The sequence below is a fragment of the Muntiacus reevesi genome, chromosome 3 (genome assembly GCF_963930625.1).
Source record: "Muntiacus reevesi chromosome 3, mMunRee1.1, whole genome shotgun sequence".
Classification (NCBI taxonomy): domain Eukaryota; kingdom Metazoa; phylum Chordata; class Mammalia; order Artiodactyla; family Cervidae; genus Muntiacus; species Muntiacus reevesi.
Window position 1 is genome coordinate 86,945,430 of NC_089251.1, and position 23,130 is coordinate 86,968,559.

General features: G+C 37.1%; 1 protein-coding gene across 8 annotated transcripts in view; it reads right to left on the reverse strand.

Annotated features, from left to right (window-relative positions):
* BIRC6 (baculoviral IAP repeat containing 6) overlaps positions 1–23,130 on the reverse strand; it is a 213,817-nt gene that overhangs the window by 174,930 nt on the left and 15,757 nt on the right. For all 8 annotated transcript variants that reach the window (XR_010662357.1, XM_065929466.1, XM_065929463.1 and 5 more), the window contains exons 2-4: positions 9,210–9,391; positions 7,127–7,264; positions 1,213–1,406 (exon numbers count right to left, since the gene is read on the reverse strand). Coding sequence is in view for 7 of the 8 variants with exons in the window: in XM_065929466.1 (XP_065785538.1) it covers positions 1,213–1,406; positions 7,127–7,264; positions 9,210–9,391 (514 nt within the window). In the remaining variant the exon portion in view is untranslated. The remainder of the gene's footprint in view (positions 1–1,212; positions 1,407–7,126; positions 7,265–9,209; positions 9,392–23,130) is intronic.

Sequence of the window (23,130 nt, forward strand, 5' to 3'; positions counted from 1 at the left end):
GGATTCAATGCCTGGTTGGAGAACTAGGATCCCACAAGCCGCGTGGCACGGCTAATTAAAAAAAAAGAAAAAGCTACACTAAGATAACAGAAGTTAAAGGTTAACTCACTCACTAATATTTTTGCTACATTGGCACGTACTCTTTATAAATGTACTTCAGAAAAGAATATGAGCAGTTAAATTCACATTCAATGAAAAAGTGAAAATGTAAAATGCTACATGGGAAGGCAAATGTGAACTTACATGGGAAGGCAAATGTGAACTTAACAAAATCGCTAAATGTAGTAACTCAGCAAAATGTTTCTGAAGTTCAGTACTGATAAATATTTTCTCAAATAAAAATCATTTAAATTTTTCAATGAATGCACTACTGACTTTTAGTTTTCTATTAAGCAGAACTCCAAGAAATCTCTATTGAAGAAAACAATGATTGAGGTATGACTTTTTTACACACTTTAAATCCAGGGCAGGTGGCATAAAAACCTTAATTCAAAACTGCCCTAGAAAAACACAACAGATAAATAGCCCACAAAATTGCCCTTGAGTGCTTTTTTAGCTCTGCCCATTCTTTAAGAATATTTATCTATTTGGCTGTACTGGGTCTTCCTTGCGGCAGGCGGGGTCTTTAGCTGCGGCAAGCAAACTCTTAGCTGTGGCTTGTGAGGTCTAGTTCCCCCTGAAAAGGGATCAAGCCCAGGCCCCTTGCAGGGGGAGCTCGGAGTCACAGCCCCTAGACCACCAGGGACGTCCCTTAACTCTGTCCATTTTTTAAGTAGGAAATAATATATGGCTCTTATATTCAAATTCTGGGACGGTCTTTTAATTTACCAAAATTTATGCCAAAGGTCACAAAATTCATCAAGGCAAAATAATTCTTATATATTGAATAATTATATATATTACATATTGAGTAATTATAATATTAACAACTCAAATATTTACTAAGCAATTATACAAAACTAGAATTTAAAAAATACAGCTTCATCATCCTCTTAAACACTTTCCAGGCACCAAAAGAAATTGTTTAACAATAGCAATTCAAGGAGTAGTTTACTTCATTTCAGTTTTTTGATTGAAATAAAAATCTGAGTGATTTTCAAAAATATTTTGAAATTTTTTAAAATAATAATCAAATTTACAGTTATTCTTTGTTAATCAAAACACTAATCAATTCAATGTTACCATCACATCTCTTTATAAGCAAGTTCATACCTGTCCACAGAACGGCCTGGCCCCACCCCAAGTTCTGGACGTGCACTAGGTAAGAGGTAAGACAATCTGTCCATCACTGAGGAAGCCACAGGTAAGGCAGCAACATTTTGATTTATTTTCTTAAGTTCATTCACAATGGCACTGGCAATGGACTTCAACACATGATGAGGAAGATGAAATGTAACTGTGGCCCACTGAAAGAAAACAGGAGTATAAGCAAAAGAAAACATACTCAACGGTTTCTACCAAAACCCTGATTTACACATTATAAGATAAATAACCATTTATAGTCTCAAGTCAGTTTACTCCATTAATTTATAATTCAAAGTAAGAACCTGCAATTACATAAAAAATGAAATTAACCATCCTGAAAAAGAATGTTTAGACCCAGATGAGAGAGAAAAGGACTCTTAATTTGTCTCTAGACCTAATCTGTTCATAGATTCAGAGCCTTCTGGGTGAAAGGGAGGCCAAATCCCCGTGAGAAAGGATCCCACAACGATGCCCCAACGCTCCACTGCGAATCATACCCCAAGCCTTCCTCAAAGGCACCTGTGGACACTCACTACAGCCACTGCGCACTAGGGAATGGAAATGCTGTGTGATATTCCAGGCCCTACAAGAGAGTAACACTGAACTGACCTAAAACATCACTGCGGTCCATTCATCAAAGTGGAGACTTATGGTGGTGAAGTGACTACCGGAATTTTGGCCCAAAGCCGTCTCAGTGAGCTCTGTGGATCCCTAGATCTATCTTGTAGCTATCTCTCTAGTTCCCAAATGTATAACTGGAAATAGAGCAGGCAACTAGAAAAATTCCTACACTGTTCCTCTGATCCTCTTGGACTACTAAAGGAAGAAAGGTCAAGCAGGAGCCCCTATAACTTTCATTTTTTTCCTACAAAGCTACTAAACCACAGCAATATCACATTCTGAGGAAATTTATGAGATTAATGTCACATTAACAGACCTGACAGAGGGGTAGTCAAACTACCTCAACTCCATTTAACTGACCGATCAGCCCATGCAAAACGTAAATGGATCTTGAATAATGACCGTGGATTGTAAAATCAGATCATGACTTCAACTGCAGCTGATGTTTCAGATGAGGTATTTTTACTGAAGCAAATTAACAAATCCCTTGATATTTGGTAGACAGTTACAATTCTGTCAGATACCTTTTTGTCTACACTAATTTTTAGGACCATCCAAAAGTAAGCTGCCTTTACCTGGCAGAAACAATAAATCTGCAGTCTCACCCTAGGACTCATGCTCTTTACCAAAATCTCATCTGCAGAGATCCTGATCAACCCTACATCCTGCAGATCAGCACCTTGGTCTATTGTATTAGTAACATCACAGTAAATGGTCCAGATGAGGGGAAAGGAGCAAGGAACTTAAATGCCTTAGAAAGACACATGCAAGCCAGAGAGAATCAGTATCCCCAGAAAATCTCAGGGTCCTAAAATCTCTGTGAAGTTTCTAGAGGTCCAGTAAGCTAGACATGTCAGGATCTTTCCTCTAAGGTGAAAGAAAAGTTGCTACAACCATGAAAAAGAGGCACAATGCTCAGTGTGCCTAAGGAGATTTTGGACCCAGTGTTCAGCATGTTTGAGAATGTTGCTGTAACTCAATTATCAAATAATACATAAGGCACAGAATAAGAGGTTCCTCAGCACACCCAGGCTGAATCACAAGATGCTCTACCATGGGTATCCTGTGAGCATATGCAATGACACTAGAAGTATTGCTCCAAGTAAAGATGCTGTAGGGAGTCTCTGGGACAATAATGTAGCAGGATGCTAGGACAAAACCATGCCCTCTCCTGTAAACAATTCTTCTCCTTTTGAGAAACAGCCCCTAGCCTCTTAGTAGTCAGTTCTGATAGAAATGTGTCTACCCATGGGACAAATGTGCACGCAATCAGAGCTGTCCCTCACAAACAGGTGTTATCTGATACACCAAACGTCTTACTGGGCATGAGTACTCATTAAGCGGTTTACAAGAAACCAATCTTGAGAGAGTCCAAACGGCAATTCAGTGCTGAAGCAGCTGAGTAATCAAGGAGCTGAGATTTCTACAATACCTGTTCTGACAACAGCTCCTTTCTCATTCCACACTGATGGCTTCACAAGGAACTCCCTATGATGGGCTAATTGAGGAAGAAAACCTTTAGGTCTGACATACAGATGGTTCTCACATTATGAAAGTACTGTACCAAAACGGATGGCTAAAGCACCACAGTCCCAATCAGGACAGGGATGAAGGCAAATCTTTTCAGTGGGCAGAACTTCAACCAGTACATCAGACTGTTCTCTTTGTCTGGATTGAGAGGTAACCAGAAGTAAAGGTCCTCACTGATTAATGAACAGTGGCTAACATTTTGGCTGGATCTTCAGACATCTGGAAAGATCAGGACTGAAGACTGTCAACAAGGAAGTCAAGGGTAAAGGTCTATGGACAGACCTCTCCAAATAAACACAGTATGAAAATATTTTTGAAATATGTGAATGCTCATCAAAAGGCATCCATTATAGAGGAAATGGGCAAACTATACACAGTATATGAATGTCACTCACCCTATCGCCATAACCACTCCAGTGCTTGCTCAATGAACCTATATGCAAAATGCCATGGTAACAGAGACAGAGGGTATGCACAGGTCCAACATGAACTTGCAATTTGTCTTCACTGTAGATATGCATTCTGACTCTGCATTTATCTGTTCTGCTCACAATGCTTCTGCCATAATATTAAACTACTACAAAGTACTCCATACAACTTTGCTTTTTGCTTCTCATTAAGAAAGCACTTCAAAGATGGGGAGAGGGGCTTTGGGTGGGGAGGTGGGGGAAGAGGTGGGGGGCAACAATGGGCTCTTGCCCCATGAAACTGAACTGTCTTACCGTGGTGTCTTACAGAAGGAGATGACCTGACAAAAAGGTGTGTGCCCTTCCAAAGACTCATTTTCAGTACTAATTGGGAGAGATGCTTCAAAGTCTGGAGTTCTAACCTTACAGGATTATGCTTAGGCTTTCAATCAACAAAAAACACATGATATAGCTTCTCCCAGCAGGGCTGCTATTATACTTAATAATTCATTAGCAGCTTTTTTTTTTTTTTTTTTAAGCTTTAGGCTCTAGAGGTCTTGTGACAAGGAAGGAATGTTCCACCAAGGGTCCAACAATGGTTGCACTGAATTAGGTGTTAACACTGCTATCCAGCAATTTTAGGTTCCTCTTGTCACTGAGATCAAACCAGTCAATCCTAAAGGAAATCAACCCAGAATGTTCGCTGGCAGGACTGATGCTGAAACTTTAGCTCCAATACTTTGGCCACCTGATGCAAAGAGCCAATTCATTCGAAAAGACCCTGATGCTAGGCAAGACTAAATGCAAAAGGAGAAGGGGGTGACAGGATGAGATGGTTGGATGGCATCACAGACTCAAGGGACATGAGTTGGAGCAAACTCTGGGAAACAGTGAAGGACAGGGGAGCCTGGTGTGCTGAAGTCCACGAGGTCGCAAAGAGTCAGTCGGACACGTCTTAGTGACTGAACAACAATATACATTAAGTCACTATAGTGTACACCTTAAAAAAAAAAATCACACTATACAACAACAACTTGTCACTCACCCTATCGCCATAACCACTCCAGTGCTTGCTCAATGAACCTATACGCAAAATGTCACTGAATCATCAGACAAAGTGGGTGGTACTTCTACTGGTTGATATGATTAAAACTGACAAGGGAAACTGGATTGATGGAAAACAACAGAAGCAAGGAGAATTTAACTACAATCCAAGAGATTCTCCAAGGTGAATCCAATAAGCTCTTCCACATCCAATACACAAGAGTGAAAAGACAATTACAAGAACTTAGCACAGCACTACAAAGGATCCGAACCCCGCAGGGCTGAAGACTTAGGCCACTCGATGGTGTAGACGCCTGACCAGCTACACTGCTGGCTAAGGACAAAGGGAGCATGGAACAGCTAGGAGAAGGAGGCTGTAAACAGCAAGAATATCATCTTTATATTACACACAATTATAGAAATGAGGGATATGGTAACTATATGTATTTTCTTCTCATTACATAAATGGGATAGATGGATGAAGATTTAGATAGATAAAGACACAGAGAGGTAACACATTATTTTACAGAAGAATTTTTTTGTTGTAGTTAATTTAGTGTTTAGGTTTAGAGGGGTTTAATTTAGGTTTAGTGTTGAGGTAGCACAGCTCTGTTACCTAAACACTTGAAACTATAAATTTTAAGAGTAGCTAATTATCACCTACAGATGGATAAAATATCTTTTGAAACTTTGTGTCTGCCTGTTCTGGGGACAGGATGAGACAAATCTTCATTTCATTTCCTCTTTAGGAACAGAGCCTCTTGTTAAGTAAAAGCATAACATTTTTGTTGCATGAAAGTTCAAACACGTATAGATGGTATGTATGGAGATGATGAGCAGCCAAAGGAGCAGATTGTGCCAGTTATTAAGCTACTGTCTCTCAGGTCCAAACCTAGCCTTTCCTCTCTTCTCAGTCATATTGGGGCTGGGATACTATAAACTATTATTTCTTCTTTACCAACCAGTTCCCTGACTGTTAAGTTTTGACAAAAGAACACAGGATGGAAACTGGAAAGCGTGATAGGGGAAAAAGACTTGCTTCTTGCTAAATTACTTATCATTGCTGTCAACATCATGTTAGCAAAGGACCTGGTGGCAACAGTTGAGTCCTCTGATCTTTAGAGGTTTTTTTGGTTCTGTTTTTTAGCACTCCGAGGACCTGTCTCATATATCTCCCTCAGAGGCACTAGCATCAGCCAAGTAGTGCCTCTCTTCAGAAATCTCAGTCTCAGTTCATCAGGTTCCAAGCTCCTGAGGTTCCTACTGGATAACAGCTCCACCTCAGGAGTCTGAAGTTCCAGATCCACAGAGGCTCTTCTCTTAAGTTTTCAAGGATCTAGGTTCTAAAACCTGAACATCCTGTTCCTTCAGACCAAAATGAGTGCTGCTTCCCACAGTTACCATCTGTGTTACCTCAGGGTTTGTTTGTTTTTTTTCTTCACTTTTTTGGTTCTCATACACATATTAAGTCAATTTCTTACAATAAACTCTCTCTGTTGAAATGCACAATATGGTTTCTGTCTTTACCAAATAAAATGTGCCACTAATGGAATTAAGATTCATAAAATCATGGTGAATTTATAAAATAAACTTCAATATAAATATTAGGAAGAATGTAGATGATATATAAGCACTGATATGAAAAGATCCTCAATATACATTCTTCAATGAAAAAAAGCAAGGTACATGCTATAATCTGAATGGTTGTCTCTTCGCAAAATGCATCTGCTGAAATTCTAACCCAAAAGGGGAGTCTATTAGCAGGTAGGGCCTTTGGAAGGTACTTAGGATCATGAGGGTGGAGTCCTCTATTATAAAAGAGGTTCCAGAGAGATCCCTTGCCTTTTTCACCATATAAGGACACAGTGAGAAGGTACCAGCAACATCCCAGAAAGAAGGACTTAACCAGAAGAAATCCCACTCAGTCGGGGGTATTTCACTACAGCAATCCAAACAGACTGAGCAGTCCAAACGGTACATCACAGTATTTTAGTATAATTTCAACTGGACCTGAGAAAAAAGATACTTACAAAGGCAAAAATTTTTTAGAAAACAGCTTCTACTTTATATGCTTCAATACAAAAATTGTATCTGTATTACATTTATAATTTTTTAAAAAATCTTAAAAGAAAAATGCAGAAGAATTAATGAAATATAGCCAAGGATTTAATTCAAAGCACTATCTCCCACCCTAGGCACCAGTGCAGAGAGAAGAGAGAAAGGCAGAAGTGTTCTTCCTGTTATAACCCTAAACAAAGTAATTTTTTTTAACTTCTTACCTTAGCAACTTTGTGGTTTGCTGCAGTCTCATGAGATGTATTTTTCAAACCATCTTTGAGCTGTGTGATGAACAAATCATAACCCTCCGTACTAGAAACATCTACCTTTTCTAAACATGCCGATAAGAGCTGTTGTGCCTAAATAAAAAAAGATGATCACAAAAAATTAACCACACCAAAAATGTTTAATTTGGATTCTTACACAAATATTTTAATTTTGAAAGGTACTAATATGAAAATTTACTACTTTTACTTTTTTTAAACAAACTTAGCTAACCAAATAATGATTTGCAAGGCTGTTACAAAATTAAATGAGATAAAGCAATGTACTCAGCATAGTATCACAGAGCAAAATCTCCATACATGGAAGTTTTCATAAAGCAAAGCAAGACAAAAAAAACTGGACACGCTGAAACTATCAACAAGAATAAAAGAGATAAAAATTTAAAGACAAATGTAAAGTCCCTCAGGGAGCTTTACTATGTAAAGCCGTAAGAGGGGTCACTCATTAAGTCGTCAGGTAGTTAAAAAAAAGCCCTTTGCATTGTTACCCACATATTCAACATGAACTACATTAACAGAAATATATGGCCAATATATGGAGAAGAACACATCCACACTAATCCAACCAAACCTAGGGCCACACACTTTAGGCAAGACAGTGAGAAACTAATGTGATGCAGGAAAGGGTACCTGGAGGGGTGGAAGAACTACGAACAGTATTACATGAACAAGACAACTATAATTATTTGTGTAAAAAGAAAGAAAACCAGCAACAGACATCACGAGCTGGCAACGTGGGAGAGGTGGCAGAAGTAGGCTAAATATCTAGCTACATATTGACTTCAGGGTCCATTTTATATAAATGTTCAACAATTTTATTGTAATTCTGTATTTCCTTTTAAAACCCAATGGTTTGGTACCATCTTTCATTGTACACTACAATGCATAGAAGATATCAGCTTTATTAAGATATCACTAGGTCTAATTTCCTTAAAGTAGGAGGGGAAAAATATTCAATACAAGTAGAACTAATTATAACTAATTTTCTGTCCAGAGATTTTAACATGCCCCCAGATCAAGATATTCTGATGACAAAAAGATGGCTACTCTGTTTTCAAAACTCAGAGCTTCAGCAAATGCTTTCAATATTAACACACTAGATGACTGTGATGTGACACTGACCCACACAGTAACACTGGCATGTCCTAAAAGTGGGAAATAAGCTATACTGATTTTATCAACTAAGCACATCAATCCACCAAACACAAAACAGTTAATAATCAACTCACTTTTTGGAGGAATACAATATTATAATCTCTTATATTTTTAAAATGATTTAAAGTCTGATAAATCTGAAAAATAGTTTTAAATTACATGATATGAACATCAACATACACAAAATGATTTAAGTTAGGATACACTTATAAATTAAGTAATAAATATGTAACAAAAAATATGTATGTTGAAATTTTAATCTGGCATTATTAAGAAATATGTTACATAGCCAAGATTACTGGTTGTCCATTAATATTTATTTCTTCTTTTTTAATATTAAAGAAAAAACCACCTCAGCTTAATGTGGCCATATGACTAAATTCTGGCCAATGAATTAATTGAGTATGAAAACGGCACGTGAAACAGTCTGTAAAAGAGAATAAGAAACATGAAGGAGAGGGTGCAGAAAAAAGGAAAGGATGAGGGAGGGAGGGAAGAGGAAAAGGAAGGAAGGAAGGGGGGTAATACCAGCGTGCCCCCGGGCCAGCTGTCCTCCCTCCCCTAAGACTGGGAAGTAATGAGACTTGAGGCGGCAGTCTTGGGCTCGAGACGGAAGCTCAGTGTTGCAGGAAGCAAAGCTGTCCTTAGACTTGGCCTTGTACTGTTACTAGAAAAAACTATCTGGTTTAAGCCATTGCATTTTGGGGTTTCTGCTAAAGTGGTTTAACCTGTACAATTCACAATTCCTTCTTTTTATAGGCGTACGTAGATAATATCCTCAAAGGACAACCTAATTTCATTTAACAACTAGTAAGTCTGAAACTGCATTAAGTGGAAAAGCAAGCTGACACTTATTTCAACTTACCTCTGTGACAGGCAATTCAAGCTGGACCACATCATCTTGCTTTGAAACTGGAGTTTGCAGAGCAGTGTCTAACAACAAGATTCCATTAAGGTCCTTCCTACACCCTACTGCATAATCATCCACAAAAATAACTTTATCCACGGCAGAAATATACTGACATTTCACCTGTCCACCTGGTTTAGCTGTTAAAAGAACAAAAATTCAACACTGAAGATTTTAAGACCAACAGATCTTTTAAAATAAATGCTTACATGGCAACTAAATACTACATATAACCTTTGACTAGGAAAAGATTCTCTAAAGGGTGTTATTAGAACTGATTAAATTGGAATATGTACTGTAGCTTAAAGTAACAATATGAAATTATCAGAACTTGAAAACTATATTGCTGATATGAAAGAGAATATCATTGTTCTTAGAAATAAACATACAAATAGTAAAGGATAAAAGGATATGATATAATGCAACCTATTCACAAGTGAGCAAAAGTAGTATGTATCTATACATGAAGGAATGATAATCAAATGTGGTAAAACATTTAAAATATTAAAATTAGTGGAACTTGGTAAAGGTTATAGGGAAGTTATCTGTATTACATTACTTCAAAATAATTTGTTTGGAAAAAAATTTTAATATTCAATACTGTACAACCTTGTAAATCAACTATACTGCAATTACAATAAATATTCAATATTTTTTTACATTTTTCCTCCTTCCCCTACAAAAGTCATTAAGCATAAAGTCAACGTGGATAGTTTCTAGGTAATGACCTCAAAAGTTCTTTTGGGCTTTTATACCTAAGATATGCTTCCCAGGTGGGAAGATAGCTTCCCAGTCCCAGGTGGCACAAGTGGTGAAGGGTAGGTCTGCCAATGCAGGAGATAGAAGCATAAATTCAATCCCTGGGTCGGGAAGGTTCCCTGGAAGAGGAAATGGCAACCTACTCCAGTATTCCTGCCTGGGAAATCCCATGGACAGAAGAGCTTAGTAGGTTATAGTCTGTGGGGTCCCAAACAGTCAGACATGACTGAGTACACACACATGCATATCTGAGATAAAATTATGGAAGATGGCTATAATGTAAGAGAACTAGTAAAGTTTCTTAGTTCAACTACCACTGAAAAACCAGTCAATTATTACTGAAGATCAATGTTCTCTGAAGTTTCTGCTGAATCAATATCAGAAGACTATTTTAATAGAAAATGAATATATTAACCATAAAATTTATCAGAATAAATTAAGAGTAGAATTTCAAGAAGTATTACAAAAGACAGTAAAACACGGAAGTTTTAGATATAAAAAAATTTTAGTTTTAAATATAAAACCAAAAAGCACAATTTGGAAAAGATAACACTAATTTCTACATTTTAACTTATAAGAAGACTAATGTTAAACACTGTCATGAATACAGTCTCTATAAAAAGATTTGGAAAAAATGATCAACTGTAAAATTTAATTGTACTAGTGAAGAAACTTCTCTTTTGCCAAGTAATTCTGCCACCAGTCAGTATACCTTATTCTAAACTCCCACCACAAGTCTACAGAACATTCCTGATCGTGGTGCTGTTATTGCACAGTGATACAAAAGCAGAAAAGAGATAAATCAGGGTCCTGCTCATCAACGTCTAGGATGACTATAAAACATGCTATAATCAATGAATATTAGGGTTAGCTTTCTTAATTTCAGATTATTATAGCGCTCTCAAACTCTTGAAGGCATTACAAAACTGATTAGAAACTTATTCATTATCTACATAAAACAAAGAAAAATTCATGGAATTTCTATAGTTCATTCTCAGATCTATTAGTTTGAAATGTATGTCAGCATATAGAAAAATAATCTCTGTAATTCAATAAAACAGGAATATTTACCTACCACTTCTCATCTCTAGGTCAAGCCACAAGAAATCATATGAATTATAGGAACTCAGAGTAAAATTATGTAAGAAATTGTAAAGATAGTTTCATATTTTAAAACAGACTATTCCTTTTTTTAATAGAGGTTTTTGGTTCACATGAAAATTCAGCAGAAGGCACAGATTTCCCATATGTGCCATGCCTCCCACACATAACTGTAAAATTAAAAAAAAATAAACTACAAATTATTTTGTTTTAGGGATAGGTCATTAGGTAAAGAGCTATAAAAACCATTATTTTGTTAAAACTTTTACAGAGGTATAAAATGTGAAAATCTACACCAGGGTTTTCAACTGGGTTTCCATGCCACCCCAGAATTCAATAGATCATGACAAAAAAAGTCAACACTGTTTTAAATTTCTTACATTACATAGTATTAGCACTCAAGGTAATGCACAGTGACCAACAGCCTTACTGGCAATGACTTCAGAAGTCTTTCAGGCCCACAGAGCACGTAACAGGATCATGTTTATTCGGACGAGTCCATTCCCAGTATTTTTGACCTGAGTTACAAAAAGCCATTTGTAAGCAGTGACTTGGTGCACTGCACAGCAGGAAGACAGTAAACTGATTATCAGCCACACTGCTGCAGGTGCTGCTGCTAAGTCACGTCAGTCGTGTCCGACTCTGTGCGACCCCATAGACGGCTGCCCACCAGGCTCCCGTCCATGGGATTCTCCAGGCAAGAACACTGGAGTGGGTTGCCGTTTCCTTCTCCAACGCATGAGAGTGAAAAGTGAAAGTGAAGTCGCTCAGTTGTGTCTGACTCTTCGCGACCCCATGGACTGTAGCCTACCAGGCTCCTCCGTCCAAGGGATTTCCCAGGCAAGAGTACCTGGAGTGGGGTGCCATTGCCTTCACCCATCAGCCATACTACCCTACCCTAAAGGCTCTTTGAGCTCATATGACCTCATTTTAACTAATTACACCTGCAAAGACCCTGTTTCTAAATAAGGTCACAATCTAAGGTTTCCATGAGCACATAAAATCTGAGGGAAGATAATGCAACCCACCACAGACTCTTTCTCTGAATCTTTTACTCAGTCTGAGAACTTTAGAGCTCTGTTAATGTAGTTGCATAGTATGCTCAAGATTTTATTTACATCTCAGTTCAGTTAAGTCGCTCAGTCGTGTCCGACTATTTGCGACCCCATGAATCACAGCACACCAGGCCTCCCTGTCCATCACCAACTCCCGGAGTTTACTCAAACTCATGCCCATCGAGTTGGCGATGCCATCCAGCCATCTCATCCTCTCCTCCTGCCCCCAATCCCTCCCAGCATCAGGGTCTTTTCCAATGAGTCAACTCTTCGCATGAGGTGGCCAAAGTATTGGAGTTTCAGCTTCAGCATCAGTCCTTCCAATGAACACTCAGGACTTATCTCCTTTAGGATGGACTGGTTGGATCTCCTTGCAGTCCAAGGGACTCTCAAGAGTCTTCTCCAACACCACAGTTCAAAAGCATCAATTTTTCGGCGCTCAGCTTTCTTCACAGTCCAACTCTCACATCCATACATGACCACTGGAAAAACCATAGCCTTGACCAGAAGGACCTTTGTTGGCAAAGTAATGTCTCTGTTTTTTAATATGCTATCTAGGTTGGTCATAACTTTCCTTCCGAGGAGTAAGGATCTTTTAATTTCATGGCTGCAGTCACTATCCACAGTGATTTTGGAGCCCCCAAAAATAAAGTCTGACACTGTTTAGACTGTCTCCCCATCTATTTCCCATGAAGTGATGGGACCAGATGCCATGATCTTAGTTTTCTGAATGTTGAGCTTTAAGTCAACTTTTTCACTCTCCTCTTCCACTTTCATCAAGAGGCTTTTCAGTTCCTCTTCACTCTCTACCATAAGGGTGGTGTCACCTGCATATCTGAGGTTATTGTTATTTCTCCCAGCAATCTTGATTCCAGCTTGTGCTTCTTCCAGACTAGCGTTTCTCATGACGTACTCTGCATATAAGTTAAATAAGCAGGGTGACAATATACAGCCTTGGCATACTCCTTTTCCTATTTGGAACCAGTCTGTTGTTCCATGTCCAGTTCTAACTGTTGCTTCCTGACCAGCATACAGGTTTCTCAAAAGGCAGGTCAGGTGGTCTGGTATTCCCATCTCTTTCAGAATTTTCCATTATTGTGATCCACACAGTCGAAGGCTTTGGCGTAGTCACTAAAGCAGAAATAGATGTTTTTCTGGAACTCTTTTGCTTTTTCAATGATTCAGCGGATATTGGCAATTTGATCTCTGGTTCCTCTGCCTTTTCTAAAAACCAGTTTGAACATGTGGAAGTTCTCGGTTCACGTATTGCTGAAGTCTGACTTGGAGAATTTTGAGCATTACTTTACTAGCGTGTGAGATGAGTGCAACTGTGCGGTAGTTTGAGCATTCTTTGGGATTGCCTTTCTTAGGGACTGGAATGAAAACTGACCGTTTCCAGTCCTGTGGCCACTGCTGAGTTTTCCAAATCTGCTGGCATATTGAGTGCAGCACTTTCACAGCATCATCTTTCAGGATTTGAAATAGCTCAACTGAAATTCCATCACATCCACTAGCTTTGTTTGAAGTGATGCTTTCTAAGGCCCACTTGACTTCACATTCCAGGATGTCTGGTTCTAGGTGAGTGATCACACCATTGTGATCATCTGGCTTGTGAAGATCTTTTTTGTACAGTTCTTCTGTGTATTCTTGCCACCTCTTCTTAGTATCTTATGCTTCTGTTAGGTCCTTACCATTTCTGTCCTTTATCGAACCCATGTTTGCCTGAAATGTTCCCTTGTTTACATCAACCCCTAAACAAGTTCTAGACTTCCGTGAAGAAAAAATATCCTGCAATGAACAAAGAACATTTTAGAGAACTTTTCACCATCTTAACATGTTTGAGCAAGTCTTTTTTACCTAATAAAAAATAAGACCAAGGACACAAATTCTCTAATTTGGGGAGAAAATGAAGTCCATGTGTGCTTAAGTGTGATCCAGAACTGAGTATTTGTACAGCAAAAAGAAAAAAAACAACAACAAGCATAGGTTTCACAATGGGAGGTAAAAATCAACATTTATTTTCAGTTATAAGAATAACAATTTTAAGTGCATAAAGGTTCATAACAGATATGAAGAAATAAAGAAACCTATGTCTGAGCTCTCAGTAAGAAAATATCTTTTCAAAATCTTGTATGAAATTATATGTTAATTATACTTTTATTCATATTGCTTTGTTTCATGGTTTTGGAAGTATTACTAAGGAACACTGTCAACAAATTTTAATGCTGCAAATAACATTAATTAAAAAAAAAAAAAAACTTATAACCTATATTTAAACTTCCCAAGGCTACCTTTAAAAAACTGGTCCCAATTTGACATAAACCAGTTATTCAACAGAAATTTATACTTCATTTGCCCTATGAGTTTAAAATGTTTGAAGATAAATTTCTCAAAGTTTTTGAGGAAAATCAGCTAAGAAGTCATTTTTCAGTTTTTAAATAGAGGGGAAAAACTCTTACACCCACTCTATACCACATGTTGCACCTTGTTAGAAGACACTTGTAAAATGACTTTGAACCCTACAAAGATAAAGTTTAAAAAGAAATTCAAGCAGAAAATTTAAGAGAAGAAACACTCAAATTCTTCCAGCTATACCAGATATAAGCAAACTTCCTATAAAAAGATCAAATAGTATTTAAGGCCTCATAAGAAACACTCAAATTTCCTCCAACTATACCAGATTATCACGGAGAAGGCAATGGCACCCCACTCCAGTATCTTGCCTGGAAAATCCCATGGATGGAGGAGCCTGGTAGGCTGCAGTCCATAGGGTCGTTAAGAGTCGGACATGGCTGAGCGACTTCACTTTCACTTTTCTGCACTGGAGAAGGAAATGGCAACCCACTCCAGTGTTCTTGCCTGGAGAATCCCAGGGATGGGGTTGCGCAGAGTCGGACACGACTGAAGTGACTTAGGAGTAGCAGCATACCAGATTATCAGCAAACTTCTTATAAAAAGATCAAATAGTATTTAAGGTCTTTTCTCACAATTACTCAACTCTGCCACTGTACTACAAAAGAAACACATAAATAAATGGATGTAGATGTGTTCTAGTAGCATTTATTTATAAAATCAGGAGACAAGCAGAGAGCTCAAAAGGTGGCAGGCCATAGTTTGCAGATTCCTGACTGACACTAATGACTTGCATTAGTACAGATTTTCTTTGGGAGCAGGAGAAATTTCACAAAGATAATAAGTTAAAAATTCACAGCCAGACACAATAAGCTGCTGAAACTTAAAACTAGAACTAACAAAGAAAACTCTTGAAGGCAACTAGAGAATATGTTAAGTACAGGTAAGTAATAACTACAATAAAAGCACGTTGATCATTAAAAATTCATGGAATTCACTCGGAATTGAACAATTTTTAAAGTGCTGCAAAAAAGAAATTCTATCCAACAAAAAAATCCATCAAGAATGAAGGTGAAATAAAGACATTGTCAGATTAGGGAACACTAACTAGAAATTTTGCCAGCAAACCTGCTCAAAAAGAATCACAAAAAGAAGTTCATCAAAGAGAACGGAAATTATTTCAGAAACAAACAGTATCAAGAATGAGGGAAGAGCTACAGAAATGGTAAGTATCTGGGTGAATATAAGTGATGATTCTCCAACTCAGTCTTTTAAATGTATTTGATAACTGAAAGCAAAAATTACTACAATGTCTGATAGTCTTCAATGTCACATATATATAATAAATAAGTCGATTATAATTTAAGAGGATACAATAGGGTGGTATGGTTTCTACATTCCACTTAAAGTGGTAAAATACTGATTCTAAATAGACTAAGAAAAAAATATACATTGCAATCCTTCAAGTAACTATGAAAACACACAAAAGCAACAGATAAGGTTAAAAAAAAAAAATCAAGCCAAAAAAGCAGAAAGAGAAAAAATAGAGAAAAAAAGAGGAAACAAATAATAAAATGGAGCATCTAAATCAAAATTCAACTATTCATTAGTCATATATGGCCTAAGTACGCCAATGAAAAAACAAACTGGAATTTAAAACACACATGCAATCTATTTCTATGATGTCTAGAAGAAACTTTTATCATTCTAAAATGGTAAAAAGATGGAAAAAAGATGTATCACGTAGATGTTAATCAAAGAAAGATGAATAGTCATATTTAGATGAGACAAAAAAAAGATCAGAACAAAGAAAATCACCAGGGATAAATGAGGACATTATATGAGTAAAGAGTCAATTCATGAAGCAATCCTAAATATGTATATACACCTAACAGAACTTAAAATATATTCAGCAAAAATTAACAAGAACTCAAAGGAGAAACAGACATCCATAATTACAGCTGGAGATTTCAACTTTAAGTAACTGATAGAACTAGTAGACAGAAAACGAACATAGATATAGAGAAACTGAACACCATCAACCAATGACATTTTTAAAATATTCCACCTATCAACAGTAGAATGCACATTCAAGTGCACATTGAAAATTAATCAAGCTATATTGTATCCTGGATCATAAAACAGACCTTAATATAAAAGAAATAAAAGCATGTTCTCTGAGAGCCCAAAAATAAACCTACACATCTCTGGTCAATCAATCTTTGACAATGGGAAAAAGATGGTCTCTTTAGCAAGTGGTGTTGGGAAAACTGGACAGTCATGTGTAAATCAATGAAGTTAGAACACAGCCTCACACTGTAAACAAAAATAAACTCAAAATGGCTTAAATACTTAAATATAAGACACAACATCATAAAACTCCCAGAAGAGATCATAGGCAAAACATTCTCTGACATAAATAAATCAGAATAATGTTTTCTTCGGTCAGTCTCCCAAGGCAACATAAATAAAAGCAAAAATAAAAAGTGGGACATTATCAAACTTACAAGCTTTTCCACAGCAAAGGAAACCATAAACAAAACAAAAAGACAGCCTGTGGACTAGGAGAAAATATTTGCCAATGATGCAATCAACAAGGCCTTAATCTCTAAAACATACAAACAGCTCATACAATGCAACAACAAAAAAACAAACAATCCAATCCAAAAATGGGCAAAAGACCTTAACAGATATTTCGCAAAAGAAATCCAGATGGCCAATAAGCACATAAAAAAGATGTTCAACATCACTAATTATTGATAAAAATGCAAATCAAAACTACAATAAGTACCAACTCACACAGATCAGAATGGCCATCATTAAAAAGTCTACAGGAATTCCCTGGTGGTCCAGTGGTTAATAAGACTCCACACTTCCAATGCAGGGGCATGGGTTCAATCCCTGATCAGGGAACCAAGACCCTATGCAACCAAATACATGAAATCTTTTTTTTTTTAAAGGAAGTTTTAAAAATAAATAAAAAGTCTACAAATAACAACTGCTGGAGAGGTCATGGAGAAAAGGGAACCCTCCTCACTGCTGGTGGGAAATTAGGTTGGTACAGCCACTACGGAAAATAGTATGAAGTTTCCTTAGAAAACTAAAAAGAGAATTACTGTGTGATCAAGGGACCCCAGTCCTGGGAATATATCCAGACAAAATTCTTATTCAAAAAAGATGCATGCACCCCAATGTTCAGAGCAGCACTGTTCAGAGTAGCCAAAGCACAGAAAGAACCTCAATGTCTATCAACAGATGAGTGGATGAAGAACACGTGATACGTATATATAATGCAGCATTACTTAACAATTAAAAAGAACAAAGTAATGTCATTTGCCGTAACCAAGGGTGGAGCTAGAGATGATCATACTAAGTGAAGTCAGAAAGAGAAGACAAGATGCTATATGACATCACCTACATGTGGAGTCTAAAATGTGACATAAACGCACCTAAGTGCAAAAGAGAAACAGACTCATGGACACAGAGGACAGACTTGTGGTTGCCAAGGGGCACAGGGTGGGAACAGGGATAGAGCAAGAGGCTGATGACAGAGCAAGTTAGCAGATGTGAGCTATTATATACAGAACGGATAACAACAAGTTCCTACTGTAGAGCATGGGGATCCGACTGTATAGTCCTACTGTTTAGCCTATGATAAACTATAATGGGAAAGATAGAAAAGAAAAGAATGCATACATATGTATAACTGAATCACTTACCAGGCCACCTTACCTGTCTCCCAAGAAGCCGCATTCAGGACAAGAAGCAACAGTTAGAACCAGATGTGAAACAATGAACTAGCTAAAAATTGGGAAAGGAGTACGTCAAGGTGTATACTGTCACCCTGTTTGTTTAACTTATATGCAGAGCACATTATGCAAAATGCTGGGCTGGATGAACCACAAGCTGGAATCAAGATTGTGGGCAGAAATATCAACAACCTCAGATATGTATGCAAAAAGCAAAGAGAAACTTTGCTTTTATGGAACTCTAATGTCCTTACTCAATGTAATGTTGTTACTCAAACATGAGTTTGAGTAAACTCCGGGAGTTGGTGATGGACAGGGAGGCCTGGCATGCTGCGATTCATGAAGCAAAGAGCAAAGATTCATGCAAAGAGTCGGACACGACTGAGCAACTGAACTGAACTAAACTGAATGGCACGAAAGTGGCTTTTTTTTTTTGCATTTTAATGGCAAAAAGGAAGAGAAACTAAAGAGCCTCTTGATGAAGGTGAAAGAGGAGAGTGAAAAAGCTGGCTTAAAATTCAACATTCAAAAAACTAAGATCATGGCATCAAGTCCCATCATTTCACGGCAAACATATGGGGGAAAAAGTAGAAACAGTGACAGATTTTATTTTCTTGGGCTCCAAAATTATTGCGGACAGTGACTGCAGCCATGAAATCAAGAGACACCTGCTCCTTGTAAGAAAAGCTGTGACAAATCTAGACAGTGTATGAAAAAGCAGAAACAACACCTTGCCAACAAAGGTCCATATAGTCAAAGCTATGGTTTTTCCAGTTGTCATGTACAGATGTGAGAGTTGGACCATAAAGAACGCTGAGCACCAAAGAATCAATGCTTTTGAACTGTGGTGTTGGAGAAGACTCTTGAGAGTCCCTTGGACTGCAAGGAAACCAAACAAGACAATTCCAAAGGAAATCAACCCTGAATATTCACTGGAAAGACTGATGCTGAAGCTGAAACTCCAATACTTTGGCCACCTGAAGTGAACAGTCAACTCGCTGGAAAAGACCGATGCTGGGAAAGACTGGGCAAGACGATAAGTGGACAACAGAGGATGAGATGGTTGGAAGGCATCACTGACTCAATGGACACAAGTTTGAGCAAACTCCAGGAGACAGTGATAAACAGGCAAGCCTGGCAGGCTGCAGTGCATGGGGTCACAAAGAGTCAGACATGAATTAGAGACTGAACAACAACAGCAGCAGAAATTAACACAACATTCTAAAACAACTACACTTCAATGAAGCAAACAAAGAAGAACTATGATTTTGTTTGATCACAAACAAAATGACCACAATGGATTTAAGTAGAAATCAGTAACAGAAACATAATGGGAAACCTCTAAATACTTGTAAATTAAACAACATACTCCTAAGCAATTCTTAGGTCAATGAAGTCTAAAGTAACTCAGAAAACATTTTTAAAAGAATGAAAATGAGGGAGTTCCCTGATGGTCTAGTGGTTGGGATACGGCACTTTCACTGCTGTTCCCCTGCCTGGGGAATACTGAGATCCTTCAAGCTGTAGCACAGCTCTCCACATCCAAAAAAGAATGAAAATATAATATCAAAATAAGTCATGTGAAGCTAAAACAGTGATTAGAGTAAAACTTATAGGACTTTAATGCTTATATTGGGGTGAGGGAAAAGGCCTTAAATCAATAACCTAAGCTTCTACTTAAAAAAACCAGAAGGACAAAAAAATCCAAAACAAATCCAAAGCAAGGAAAAGGAAAGAAATAATAAAGGTTAATAGTGGAAATCAATGCAAAAGTAAAACTAGAAAAACAATAAGGAAAAACGGATATAAGCAAAAATGAGTTCTTTGAAAAGATCAATGAAACTGATAAAGCTCTAGCACGACTGGCAAAGAATAAAAAGATATAAATTATCAACACCACCAAATGAAAGAGGAGCTAGCCTACAGATCCTGCAGACATCAAATGATAAAAGAATACTATGAACAACTCTATGCACATGAATGTGACAACTTGTGTTGTCAAAATATTTAAATCTGACACTACAAATGTTAAAAAGATAACTGAGGAATAATATAAACAGATCTATATGCATAAATTTGAAAATAAAGGTGAAATTCCATAAAAACCACAAACTACCAAATTATTCAAAATGAAACAGATAATCTGAATTAAGGAAAGTGAATTCCTAGTTTAAAACTTTTCAAAGAAATCTCCAGGCTTACCTGATTTCACTGGGAAATTTAAGAAGTAACACTAATTCTACACAATCTTTTTCAGGAAAGAGAAAGAGGAACACTTCCAAACTCCTTTAAAGAAGCCTAAATTAACCTGATATCAAAAACTACAAAAAGGACAGAAAAAGAAACTACATACCATTATCCCTCATGGAGATTGTGCAAAAATCCTCAACAAAATAAAATATATATATATGATGTATAAATTCTTGTTCAACTAATAAAGGACAGATTAATTCAAAAAACAAACAAACAAAAAAAGCAAATGGAGTTTAGCAATACGCCAGGACCAAACAGGGTTATCCCAGGAATGTAAAACTGGTTCAGTATTCAAAAATCAATGTAAGCTACTATGATAATTTCTTAAAGAAGAAAAACTAGTCAAGTCAATAGGTGCATCTGGCAAAATACAACATATTTCCATGATTTAAAACAAAATTTTAAAAAAAGCCCTCAGCAAGTTAAAAGGGAATTTCCTCAATCTGATAAAGGACAGCTACAGAAAGTCTACCACTATCAAACACTTAATGATAAGACTGAAGGCTTTTCCCTAAGATCAGGAATAGGACAAGGATATTACACTCTCAACACTTCTATCTAATATCTTAATGAAGATCTAGCCATTGCAATAAGATATGAAGAACCAGACACATTAGAAAGGAAGAAATCAAACAGTCCCTATTCACTGATAACATGATTATGTAAGCAGAAAATCCCAAAGAATCTAAAAACAAACAAACAAGGACTTCCCTAGTGGTACAGTGGATAGGAAGCTGCCTGCCAATGCAGGGGATCCCGCTCTATGAAGATTTCACATGCCACAGAGCAACTAAAGCCCATAAGCCTAGGGCCTGTGCTCCATGACAAGAGGAACCATCACAATGAGATGCCTGTGCACCGCAACAAACAGCCCTGCTCACTGCGAACTAGAGAAAGCTGGCGTGCAGCAATGGAGACTCAGCACAGCCATAAATAAATAAATTTTAAAAAATAAATAAAAATCAAAACAAAAACTACAAGAATGAGAAAGTTTAGCAAGGCTACACTGAACAAATACATGAAAATCAATCAATTTTATATCTATTAGCAATGATCAATCTGAAAACAAAATTTACCCAAAAAATTAACAGTTACTTTACAAGAGCTCTAAAAACATAAAATACTTAAGATATATATCAAACAAAAGGTAAACAGAATATGTATGCTGACAAGTACAACTGATCAGTGAAAGAAATCAAAAAAGATCTAAATAAAACCATGGTCATAGATTAGAAGAATCAACATGCAAAGACATGAACAGTTCCCAAGCCGCTCTACAGATTTACCGCAATTTCAATAAAAATCTCAGCAGTAATGTTTAAAACAGATAGCCGTCAAGGACCTACTGTATGGCACATGGAACTCCGCTCCACATTGTGTGGCAGCCAGGATGGGAAGGGAGTCTGGGGGAGAATGGATATATGTGTCTGTATGGCTGGGTCCTTTGCCATACACCTGAAACTGTCACAACACTGTTAAACAGCTATACTCCAATACAAATAAAGAGTTAAAAAAAAAAAAAAAAAAAAAAATCCCAACAGGATTTCTGAGATATAAATAAACTGAATCCCAAATAATCTGAAAAGGCAAAAGGAACCTGAATAGCCATAACAATTTCGATAAAGAATAAAGTTGGACAAATCACATTATATAACTTTAAGACCTGCTATAAAATCTGCAGTACTACAAGAATGTGTGCTACAGGCAAAGAGATAACAAGATATTAGATCTATGGAACAGAACAGAGTCCAGAGATACACCTATATAAACATGACCATTTGATTTTTTTTTAATGTTTTTTAGGTTGCAAATTATACATTACATGAAACTTACCATTTAACCAAAGTGTACAGTTCAGTGGCATTAAGTACATTCATAATGTCTTGCAACTATTACCACTATCTATCCACAGACCTCTTTTCATCACTTTATAATCACTGACACTAAATCTTCACTTCTGTCCCCACAGAACCTGACAGGCACGACTCTCTTCACTGACCATAGCATATTCAAGGTTCATCCATGTTGCACCATGCGTCAGAATTTCCTCCCTTCTCAAGGCTAATATTTCATTATATACATACACCATGCTTTGTTTATACATTCATCCACTGATGGACACTTGGGTGGCTTCTATTTTCTGTCCAGCTGGGAATAATGTCACTGTGAACATACCATACAAATATTTCTTCCAGATCCTGTTTTTAACTCTTTATACCCAATATTCAAACGTGGAATTGTGAGTTCATACAATAATTTTCAATTATTTGAAGAACTGTTATTACTCAAATGTGGAAATGCGAGTTCATAAGGTAATTTTAAATTATATGTAGGACTGCATAATGTTTTCTTCAGTGGCTGCACCATTTTATATTCCCACCAACACAGCAAAAAGGTTCCAATCTCTCTACATCTTTGCCAACACTTACTCTTCTTTTTCAAAAATAACCATCCTAATGGGTGTGAAGTGATACTTCACTATGGTATTGATCTGCATTTCCCTAATGATTAACTATGCTGAGCATCTTTTCATGTGTTTGTTGGTCATCTGTTTATCTTCTCTGGAGAAATGTCTATTTAAATCCTTTGCTCATTCTCTAACAGGGCTAT